This window comes from Argiope bruennichi, chromosome 10 (assembly GCF_947563725.1).
Source record: "Argiope bruennichi chromosome 10, qqArgBrue1.1, whole genome shotgun sequence".
NCBI lineage: Eukaryota > Metazoa > Arthropoda > Arachnida > Araneae > Araneidae > Argiope > Argiope bruennichi.
The window spans coordinates 84,122,380-84,134,853 of NC_079160.1; the positions used below are offsets into that span (position 1 = coordinate 84,122,380).

Sequence of the window (12,474 nt, forward strand, 5' to 3'; positions counted from 1 at the left end):
TATTTGAAGCTGAAGGTACGATGAACGTTCTTCGTGTTACGTTCGGCAATCAAACGGGCCGCGGTGGCCTGGTGGTAAGGTCTCGGCTCGTGAGCCGTAGGGTTTCAGGTTCGAGACCCGATTCCACCGAAGAACCGTCGTATAAGGGGGTCTGTTGCACGTTAAATCCGTCAGGGACAAACGTCCTCCCGCTGGTGTGGAGAGGGGGGTACCAGCTCAGGTGTCGTCCTCGTCATCTGAACACGACTCAAAATTACGAGGTCCGTCCCAAAATAGCCCTAGTGTTGCTTAAAACGGGACGTTAATATAACTAAAAACTAAACTTCGGCAATAGAACAGATTGCATTGAATGGTTCACAAGAACGATAGTCATATTGAAAAAGCTCGATGTTATCTTCAGCGAAGTGATTGTTGTGCCCTTTTTACTTTCTCGTATAAGTAATGCAGAGAAAGTACAGTAATCGTAAAAAACATTGGAACTCGAGATTTTGACGAATCTCCACGTTTCAGAACTCTCTCAGTTCGAAAAGCACATTTCTGGAAAATGTCCGACAGTCTGTTGTGACAAAGATAATTCAAAAACATTTTGATATAGGTAGATGAAATTTGGTATATGGTCTTTAAACCAAATTTGGAGATATCTATCAAATTTTGAGCAAAATCCGCTCAGAGAAAGTCTGTCAACCCGGCTATTAGGATACAATATAATGCGATAACTAAAAAACGAAGAAAACTAGAGAGATAAAATTCGATACACAGAATTAAAATCTATAGTATAGACACCTATGAAATTTTAAGCCAAATCCAACAAAGGATTGACCGTCTGTCGGTTTGTGCTTTTAGAAACATGTAACGCTGTGACTCAAGTTCCAACTATTTAAATATATCAAATTTCTTATGTGATTCTGTTAATACAAGTGTAGTTTTGTCTTATTTCAAACAGTTGAGAAAGACGTATCTAAAACAAAATTTGATTTTCCGGTACCATTAACCACATGTCAAGAATTAATGGAATAAAACTTTTATTAGAGAGTATACAAGAAAGTTTTAAGAAAACCACTCCAATTAGTTTCACTAATTGCTACATTTTCTAATGAATATGTTCCATTATAGCTCCAGCAGTTTACCCAATGCATTTAACATTTGTCATAGACGAAGATGCAAATTCATAAATGAAGAAAAATACAATAAAAAATCAGAAATGAAAGGGCCAAATTATAATCATTAATCATTTGTGGCAAAAATTTAAGCCATTTTGTCTCAGGGAAAGCAAGTAACCATAGAAAAATGCTAACATAACAGCTATTAGGGAAAACATTCCAAAAGAATAGTTTCTTAATCACATACAATATGGAATATTCCTTAATACAGTTGCACAATATGCAATACCCATTAATACTTTGCAATACATACCATGCTCAAATTCAAAATATTCATTTATCTACAACAAATTGATGTTTTTATCTTTTATATGTGGCAATTCTTTTTCTTTAAATAAAATTAAAAATATTAAAAAAAAATGAAAATGAAAAAATTAACCAAAACAAAATTATGTGTCTTTTATGTCCTCTGAAACCCAATAACTCTACGCATTTGATTTTCTTTCATACTGAGGTAATGTAATTCTCGTTTAATTCCAATAATGAAAGATTTAGCGATCCAAAATTTCTACGAATGTAATGATGTAACATTGAACTGGAAGACTGCATTATTTATGCTTTATAAAATAAATGTTCTCCTTTTGAGATAGTACTGTTAATTCCTGTGAAATCAAATCCTCCCGTGAAATATCTTTTAGTATATGCTTTTCAAGGGATTGTTAATTTAAATAGTTCTTATAGTATTGAGTATATAGTTATGCAGAAATAGTAGAAGGCAGAAAGGAAGCGAAAGTGGCTACGACATAATATTCTAAGCTTATATTGTTTTAGAAAAGAAATGTCGACTCAGTGTTTTGATTCTATGAGAAAATTAATAGGAGCACAGCTTAGAAGTTACAGTTATTGTAAGTTGGAGTTTGAAAGATCAAAAAATTATTTTTAGAACATAGCTAATTTGAAATTATATAAGAAGAGATAATCAAACAATTAAAATTTCATATTATTAACGATGTTTTTCACTGCGTATAGAGAATCTTAAAGAATGCAAATAGTTAATGGCGAATTCTAATCCATGAAATCAAAACATAATTTATTATCTAATTCTTTTTCCATATGTATATAATTGCCCAACGCATTCCTATTCTTATACTCATATAAACTTTTTTATTTCATTATGGGTTATAAAAGCAGTAATTCGTTTAAAATATCAGTGTAGTTAAAATAATTAGAACAAAAGAACCAATCATCTAGCCCCAACAATTGTTCCAATTTGTTCAATTTTTATTCGATATTAAGTTCATGACTAGATAAATATGGCTTCAAAGATCGCTTGCCCCCACCACATGTCCAATTTACGATAGAAATTTCAAACTATACTTCACTTTACATTCTCTGCATAAACAACAACAAAAACAACTAAGACAGAATCCCATTATACAGATTACTTCACTTTTTCTTTAATCTGAAAGCTCTAATTATGCCATGAATGATCATCTGCTTTCCTCTTCTATTTATTTTCTAGTGATATCGCAAGTTAAAATACTGACACAGTGAACTGCCTAAACAAAAGAACGATAACCTATTTTATACGCCAATTAATTTCGCCACACTGGATACATACCTACTTAATCAGAATGTTTTGTGTTTGTAGAAAAATCACAGTTTAAAATAAAAATTTCATTTGGTGTGATAAGATGCAGTTTATAAAAGTTGATTGACATCATTAAATTAATGCTAATTATATGGTAGGGGAATATATATACTATATATACGTGAGTGTGTGTAATATCTATGTAATGATTAATTTAGGTCCTTAAGTCTTAATTAATTTGCTGTTACCTTAAATTAGTTTATTTTAAAATGTTCTCTTATTTTCTGATTAAATTCCCACTTTTTATTTAATTATTTTTACACACGCTCTAGAAAACTAATGATTTTTCACGTTCTCATGCTCCAAGCAAAGGACTAAAAATCCCTAATGCTTACTATATTCTTTTAAAAATACCTAATATTCCCTTTCCTAAGACTACACGTGTCAAAGAAATCCTTATCAAAATCTAAAAGTAAAATCACTGAAGGGAAAATTTTATCACTGTGCTGTTAGAACACAATGTGAATCGACGTCAGTTTTACCATCGCCGCTTTCCTAATTATGCCTCTCGTAGTGAAATAAATCAAAGTTATAAAGTTTCAAAAATTTCTTCTTCTCGCCCACGCATCTGCTAAAGTATGATTCATACATATATATGTTTTGATTTCAAGAATTCCATTACCTATTTACATATTCTAAATTACGCGATATGCAGGGAAAAAAATCCCTGACAATATTAAATCTTGGCTGTCTCTTTTTATCTATTTAAAAATTATTTATATATTTATTTCTCATTATATTCATAATTACATCATTCGATTATGTTAATTCATGGCTGATATTTGTATTCTAATTATACAAATATTTAAAAACTAAAACAAAAACTATATACCTGTCCATAACGTTTAATATTTCCCCTCTTTCCATAGTCATACTTTCCGAACTTTCCGGAATCAACTAACTGCAGAAGAAATAAAACGCATGAATACAAGAATCAATATTTCAACAAAAATGATGGTACAGGAAGTACAAAAACGATGGAAACTAATTGGAAGATGAATTGAACGTACCTGAGCATAATGGAGAACACTTTTCGTCGATGAACCTGCTGGAGTGTGAGCCGAATACACGCCGATTCTTGTCTGAAATTAGGAAAAGAAAGTTTTATATAGCAAATAAAGCAAGAAATATTTGAAAAGGATAATTGGGAACACACAATCAGGAGGATCAGTTGGGAGAAACAAGGCTATGCAATTAATCATATTAGTAAGAAAACCACGAGGAGTAAGTAGTCTTCCCAGAATTCCTCGCATGCTCTTTAATAAACTTGTTATGAAAGAGAAACCTTATATGCCATTGGCGTACAATAGTTATGAAATATTTTTTGGCGTGAATTTAGAAATTTTTACTGAATCTGATCTTGCCATCCTTAGTGAATTATTCCGCAATTAATCCCTGGCATGCTGTTAATAGTATTCAAAAATCGATTTTGTGTTTTAGACCCATTTTTCTCAACCGATTGAAACAAAAACTGACACAAAACCGCACATGCTGTCACAAAATCCCATATCAAATTTGACATATTCAAGTCATTGCGTTTTTAAATTATCGCGTTTACACGTTTCTGAAAGTGTGGACTGACAGACAATCAGCCTTTTGTTTGATTTGGCTCAAAATTAGATGTTAAATCTGGGTATCAAATCTATCTACCTCTCTCCGTTTTGTAATTATTGTGCAAATCAAACTGCATGATAGACGGACTTCCTCTGAACCGATTTTACACAAAATTTGATAGAAATCTGCAAATTTAATGTAAAGGTCGTAAACCAAATTTCAACCGCCTAGCTTAAAGTAATTTTGAATTGTCTTTTGTCACAGCCAGACAGATAGTCATTTTCCTAAAATGTATTTTTCAAACTCATTGAGGTCTAAAACGTGTTTCCATTTATCCTGTTCGTCAAAATCTCGAGTTCAAATTTTTTAACGATTACTATACTATCTCTATATTACGCACACAAAAAAGTAAAAAGTATAAAGCTAATAGATATTTAGACGTCTCGGATATCTTTTTATACCTGTCTTTTAAAATTTATGACGCTTTATAGTAATCCACAAATTTTTGGCAGTTTTTAAGTAAAAGCTCTTGGTTAACTGAGTTTTTTTTTGTATTTTCTAAATGCTATAAGTATTTCGTCATACGTGAGAGGAATTTATATTTGATTTCCATGAATTTATATTTTAGTATTTTCAATTTTTCCAAATATATCAGTGATTTTATTTCAAATTAAATCAAACATTTAATCCCACCAATAAAAATAGAATTCTTCACTTACCAAACTCGAAACAAAAATAAAGAAAGAAATAAAAGGAAATACGATATACGAGTATGAATTTCAAACACGTCTTTAAAAAGAATAAAAATGTCAAAAATCATAAGTTGAAAAATTAAGCTGTAATCTTATTAATAGAAAGCAAAGAAATGCTCTAAATAGTAGATTCAGTACGTAATAAATAGAATTTTCCGTCGTAATTTCGAGTTAAATGAAAAAATTCCTATCGAATATTTTCTCGCGGAAATTGAAGAAATTGCCTGTTTACTAAATCATTGCTTCAGGCTCTGATATCATAAAATAAATCCTTTTGATTTATTTATTCCATATTTTTATTTAAAAAATTGAATTCGAATTTCAATACAAATGTACGTAAAATATTCTTCTGTATATACATGATATAAACTGTATTCTGCAGCTAAAACAATTATTTCTATTCTTAATTTCGTTGCATTTTGTCGCGTATTGAAGGGCAGCATTTTTAAATTTTGTGAAATATGCATGTATTCAAAGTTACATTAGCTTTTTATAAGTTGCTTCACTGGGATTTGTCGCAAATAGAATATAGTTGTTTACAATATTTATTTTTCAACTTTCTCTATTTATTGTTCCTTAAAGTGAAACCTACAAGCATTTTGTTTTCGCAACACGGAAATGGGTTTAACTGACTAATTAGTAGCTAAAGTGTTAACAAAGAAAATCAATATTGCATGTTCTTAAAATTCCATATATTAAAATTGTATACATTGTTTAAAAGGCATCGATACGTTTGAATGGATCAGACGATTTCTTTTGATGTTGTAGCCAAACTATTCTTCTTAAAAGTCTTTATGTAACCATTAAAAGAATCGTGCGCAAATACGAAATATCGTCTGTAAGTTTGTTAAACCAGTTATACTAGAATATGGAAAATTTTGCGATGAGAGTAGAGACTTAAAAAGGAAAAACAAAATTTCATTTTCAATAGAAATATTTGGGTTTTAGCTATAATCCAGTAATTGGAATGACAGGCTTTTAAAATGCTTTCAAACTTAGCTTTTCAAAGCATATGTTTGACGCATTGCACACATATAAAAATTAGTCGTTAAGACAAAATTCCTTATTAATAAATTATTATGCTTTTATTTTTAGAATAACCACTTTTGACTATCAGATGGTTCGCCAGGAATAAGAGTTGTTTTTAGTCTCCATTAAATCTCTTATGCTTCTCTTCGATGCTTAGAATTCTCCCCAAAAACTGTTTTAAGCATCAAAGCTGTTTTTTTAAGCATCAAATTATAATAAATATAAAGTCGTGTTATTTTAATAGTCTTAATTTATTCTTTATATCGAGTAAATGAAATTTGACAACATAGTGCCAATAAAAATGTAAATATCCTGGTAAAATATCTTCTAACTAGCAATTTTTACTTTTTCGTATACGAAATGTATAAAAATAAAGTATTTTCACCGTGTTCATTAATTAGAAAGTATTGTTGTAATAAATTCGAACTCGAGAGTTCGGCAGATCTCACCGCTCCAAAGCTCCGCGAGTCGAAGAACACATTTTTGACATTATGTCTGTCTGTTTTTGAACAAGATAACTCAAAAGTACTTTGAGCTAGATAAATGAAATTATACATATAAATTTTAAACCAATTTTGAAGATTTCTGTTCAATTTTGAAGTTTTCTATCAAATTTTGAACGAAATTCATTTTGAAGACCTGACTGGGGAATTACAAGATAATATAATAATTGCAAAACGTTGAAAGCTATATAATCAAAATCTGGTATACTAGTGCAGCATTAAAAATGCGGATTTTTATCAAATTTTGACTCAAATTTAGCAAAGAATTGACCATTTTTCTATCGGTACTTTCAAATTCGTATGAATACATTAATTCAAAAACGGAATGACTTAAATAAAGGGAATTTGAATGCGACGTTGTGACTTTAATTGTAACTTCTGTGACAAACTTTAGTTCTTTTTCATCAATCGGAAAAAGGGTGTCTAAAATATATATTTTGAGTTTGGGTATCTGTGTATTAATTGCATGTCAGGATTTAATCCCCAAAGATTATATGATAGGTTCAGTAAAAATGCTAAATTAACACCAATATTTCGTAACAATTGTTTGAGCATGCCATGCCTTATCCAAGGCCCTCAATTTTTAGGTGGATGAAGGCTGATAACACCTTTATTAGAGAATATGCGAGAAAGTTTTGGGAGACTATCGTCGATTTATTCTTCTTATAAACTGCACCAATTATAAACATTTCTATGGCTTTCAATAACAGAAGAAAATCCCCGATTGAATATTTGATGAAGCAATGAAAATTGCTTGACTTTCTGCCTAAAAACTAAATGCATTGATGAAATATCAAGCAAAGTAATGTGAAATTTTAAAAATGTCAACAACTAAGAAACATCACACCACAAATAAATTCATGTCATTAAAAATGTGTTATTTTTTAAATACAGTAGACTCCAGATTATCCGCGGGCGGGTTATCCGCGCCTGCCGCACTAAGTTTTTTTTTTTGCTTCCAAACAAAGAGAAAATGCTTCCAAAGCAAGACGCAAACACAAATGACTGATTTCTTCAAAAATATGTAGTTTTACAGTTATGCTTTTGTAATTACATAATACATTACAGTATTAAAACAGTACATATGTATTCATTTTTCTGTGCATCCTTGACGCCTCTCGTAAGTACAAAGCACTTTTCTGTTTTCATTAACAAAATGCATTTTAGGTTAGTTTTGAGTGATTTACTAAAATATTAAACGTTCGTTAAACATTTCCTGCTGTTTATTTTACGTTTTATTGTACATAAAACGATTTTTCAAAGTTGGAATGACTGTTTTCTCTTTTGCTATACCCGTTTTTAGCTTTTTTCGGATTATCCGCGATTTTTGTTATCCGCGGCGGCCGCGCCACCCAATTCCGCGGATAATCGGAAGTGTACTGTATTAAATTGAGGTTAAACTGTTTATGTGCAATATTTTAGAAAGTTGTCACTGAAAACGCCAAAGTCTCGTTTCAATTTTACTAAATTAAAAGTCCAATTAAAGGGGGTTTTTTTTATCACTTTTTCCAAGTTGCAAGTTTTTATCCTCCAAAATATATGTGGACAAAATTTGGTTACTCAAGGTCAATGGTCTGACAAGAAAAGCCCAGCGCTAATGCATCCACTCACACCCAAGTATTCTTCTCTATTATTGGTAGAAACAGAGATATAAGTGCATGAAAAAACGATAAATACCTTATTATTTTCTTATTTTTTGGAACAATAGTTTTTAAATTCTCAAAAATGTTTAATTCTCAAGTTTATTCGTAATATTTTTAACGTTACAGATTCACGAGAGTTTGCTCACCACATTCAGCTCCTGAAAATCTCTTCCGAAAAGAAGGAACATGACATCTTTGCAGATCCATCGCTCAAACGTGTCGCACACGTATTCGCTCAGGAATTTCATGAGGGCATTGCTGGGCAAGAATTCCCTCACTCCGATTATCCTGGCCAAGAACTGAAAAAGAATAGGATGTTAATAATTCGAAATAGTTTGAAGATTGTTCCTCAGGTCGCAAAGAGGATATTCAGTCAGAGGAAAGAAGATATAAAAGAAATCAAGAAACCGACTTAAACAAAAAGGTCAATCTAATGCAAAAATAGGCCTACTTTTGCCAGATATATAGATAAGTAAGACTTAAGATTAATACACGGTTATCACCAAACACGTCAAAATCGTACCAATCGTCTCTAAAAGTCTACGATCCTTGGTGCATACCGGAAATGCTAGCAAAAGACTTTTAAAATTGCATTCGAAAATTGTCACGATTATATTTGGCGAGAAATGGCAATTATGGGGCCCATATATTAATCTTAAGTCTAGCCGTAATCGTTATGACTTCTTCACGGAAATGGATGCTCATATCTTCCAAAACAAGGTAAAAGTTTACAATTAGGTGACCCTTGATTTTTCGGCGATATTTTTGACACCAAGATCGGCGCCAAGGGTAAAAATTTTCGGTCGGTAACCCAATAGTAACGTTAATGAAAACAAAACATTATGGAAAACAGAAGTAATGCTTCTATTCTGAAATTTATCGCCAATCAAAGGGGCACCCAAATCTACACTAGAACACAATAAATAAAATCTTATAAAAATGCTTTTTGTATTATCCTAAGACCAAAAAAAGAAAAAAAAAAACCCTTTTTTTACAATATAAATTTTATTTTCGTACAATTTTTCATTTGATTTTGATATTTTTAATTCAATTTGATACACTATTTGAAACAATGTTTTTTAATGCTATCATGGGATTCAAACTCTCCATCAAAACATTCAAGCATACGCTTTTGCTTTCAGGAATTCAGGAGAATGAATCATTCAATCCTTAGAAGGATTTTCACATCTGCTTTTAATTCGTAATATATACGCTTTGTAATTCGCAGTAAATTGTTTTAATTGGATTCATGAGTTTTAGTGGTATCAAATTAAAAGGTGAAATGTCTTTTGAAGAAATACATCCCATATTAGTAATTAACAGCCTAAAAACCCAATAATCTAGGCAAACAAACTGGTCGCCAAAGGCTTCTATTTTAGTAAAAAAAAAACTACTTTTCAACGAGTCCCTTATCTTAACTGATATATTATTTCAAGAATAAAATATCTCCAAAAAAATAAAACATTGTGATATGATTTTAGAATGCAATTCTTCGTTTACAAATGCGCGACAATCTGATTCATAATAAATTGAAATGAAAAAATTTTATCATTTCATTTGGTTGAATTGTTAATAAAAAAGAACAATTTTAATATATATAAATTACGTGTCACGTTGTTTGTCCGCGATGGACTCCTAAACTACTTAACCGATTTTAATCAAATTTGCACACCGTGTGCAGTTTGATCTAACTTAAAAGATAGGATAGCTTACATCTCAATTTATAGCCGCAATATTATTTTATTGCAAATTTATTAATTAAAAACTAACTTTCCCGCCAAAAAAAATCTTCATTTTTCCCCACCGCCAAATGAGTAAGGTTTGAGTTTTTTTCCCAACAGTAATGAGGCTAGGCTTAAGATTTTTCGGCGGATTATTTCAAATGATTCTGTTTATTTTCTTAAGGTTTGATGCATTTAAAACTAAACATTGTTAATTAATCGGTCTTTCAGATTCATTCTGGAGTACTTTTGAATTAAAATAAAACAGAATAAAGGAAATTAAAAATTTCTAATCTGCACAGCGTTACCCAAACTGGCGTAGAAAAGTTCACGCATTTGCGTTACCGTAATTGGCTTTGAAAATTCACGCATGCGCATTGTGTTCTGATTGTTGACCCTATTATCAACGGATGATTCTTGATTTAAATTATTTTTAGGTTGGTTTTATGCTTTTGTAATTAAATTTTATTTATGTTAGTTATATATTTTTTGTACATGCTTATAGTTTTAAGTACATCATTTTTTAAGAAGTTTTTTAAAACCTGTTTTTCACCGATTATTTAAAATGATTTATTTTATTTTCTTAGTGTTTGATGCATTTAAAATTAAACATTGTTAATTAATAGATCTGCTCATGACGAATCTGAGAAAATTTTGTTAACAAATTCTTGAGATATTACATAAATTAAGATATATATTCTTTAGTGCCCATAAAGTTTAAACGCTCAGTGACTCTGTTTTTAGTAATCATATTATAAAAAAATGCTTTGTTTCAGTAAAAAATATTATTATATTAATTGTAGATTCATCCTTTCCACTTTAATTTAAAGCATAAATTCTACGGGAGCTAACAGAAACTTAGAGAGATACATATTAGGTTATGACTGAAGGCCTTTATAATATTATGAGTAAATTATATGACTATCAAAATTTGAAGTTTTAAAATATTTTGATGATGAAGTTATTAAAGTAGGAATTGTATAAAATATTTAATTATTAAAATTTTAAGGAACATTAAGATTGGCGAACCGGCTGGTCGCCAAAGGCGGCTAGTTTATGTATAAGTATTAAACCGTCGTTTAAATCTCATCTAATGTCTTTACTTAAAGTAGATATCAACTCAGCAGTAATTAAAGTAATCAAGAATGAAGTTACTTTTAGATAACATTGAAAGAAATTTTAATTTAATTTTTGTTTTGTCCTTGGACATTAGCAAAAATATGCCTTCAAGCAATCTTACCGCAAATTCATTGGTAAAAGGAGCCAGATACCTGATGGGACTTGTTATGTAACCAACAGTAGTAACAGGCGCCAATGCGATGAAAACTTTTATCTGAAACAAAGAGTGTCAAGTTTTAATAAAAATTTATTTCAATTGTCGAACATATATGAATACCACAAAAGAGCAGTTTGAACCTTTATGCAATGGAGAAGTTAATGGAAAGAAAAAGCCAGGTGGGAGAAATTCCATTTATTTATTCTGTTGTTTCGAAGTTTTAAGTATTATATAATCAACAGACATCAGTTAACTTTCAAATCCGCAATATTAAGAAGAAAAAAAAAATACGCATTCCCGGAGTGTTTCATACATTGATCTATTTCTTGGATATTTACGTCAGTTTCGAAGTTTAAAATTAATTAATTTATAAGTTATTTCATTCATTAGCAAAAGATTGATTTTGGCGGTTTTGCACAGTTTTTACCCAGTTTTTGAAATAATTGTAGCAAGAATATAATTTATATAATGCTTGAAAAGCATTTTTGCATATCAATTTAATTGGCGTAAAATTTTTTGAAAGTTCACTTTAAACAATTTGTTACAATGCTTTCTGCGATTGTAGCTAAATTCAAAGCAAATTCTTAATATCAAAATATCCTTAACTCGGTAAAGTTATAATGAAAAATTGTTTTGTTTGGATATTAATTCTGAAGTAGAATTTTTATTTTTATTAGCATGAATATGTTTTTAGGCTGTCATTTTTTCTTTAGATGCGTTATATAAAAATCTTTGCTAACAAAATGCAATGGCTCATGAAATCTAGCCTAAAAAGGGCAGACGTTTCAAACTTGAAATATCGTACTGCGAATAGAGGTTCAAAATTTAAAGAGATTTTTTTTTCTGGCTTGATGATTTAGATGTTTTGATTTATATAACTTCAAACGATTTTCTAAAATATGATTCTCTTTGAGTCAAATGAGCGTTAATTAAAAAGCATAATTTTTATTTTCAGTTTTATTTTTTAGCATGCAAATTTTTTAACCTACATGCGCAGCAATGCAATGTTATTGCTTTTAATTACTCTCTTTATACGATATTTCTTTTAAACTTCATAAATACTTAAATGATCCTTATGAGGGTGAAAGGTTATTCAAGGTGACTGAATTTTATTTCTAATTAAAGGAGATGTTTTAGAAGAGGGGAAAAAGACGAAAGGAAATTGTGCAGTGCTTTCCGGTCAAGCACACAAACACTCAAAAAAAAAAGAGAGAGAGAGAGAGAGAGAGATCTTTGGGTCATAGC

At 30.4% G+C, this 12,474-nt stretch overlaps 1 protein-coding gene across 1 annotated transcript in view; it reads right to left on the reverse strand.

Annotated features, from left to right (window-relative positions):
- The window catches only part of LOC129988260 (gastric triacylglycerol lipase-like), a 56,272-nt gene that overhangs the window by 1,669 nt on the left and 42,129 nt on the right, over positions 1–12,474 (reverse strand). The window contains exons 5-8 of the mRNA XM_056096444.1: positions 11,194–11,286; positions 8,379–8,531; positions 3,762–3,833; positions 3,584–3,652 (exon numbers count right to left, since the gene is read on the reverse strand). Coding sequence (XP_055952419.1) covers positions 3,584–3,652; positions 3,762–3,833; positions 8,379–8,531; positions 11,194–11,286 — 387 coding nt within the window. The remainder of the gene's footprint in view (positions 1–3,583; positions 3,653–3,761; positions 3,834–8,378; positions 8,532–11,193; positions 11,287–12,474) is intronic.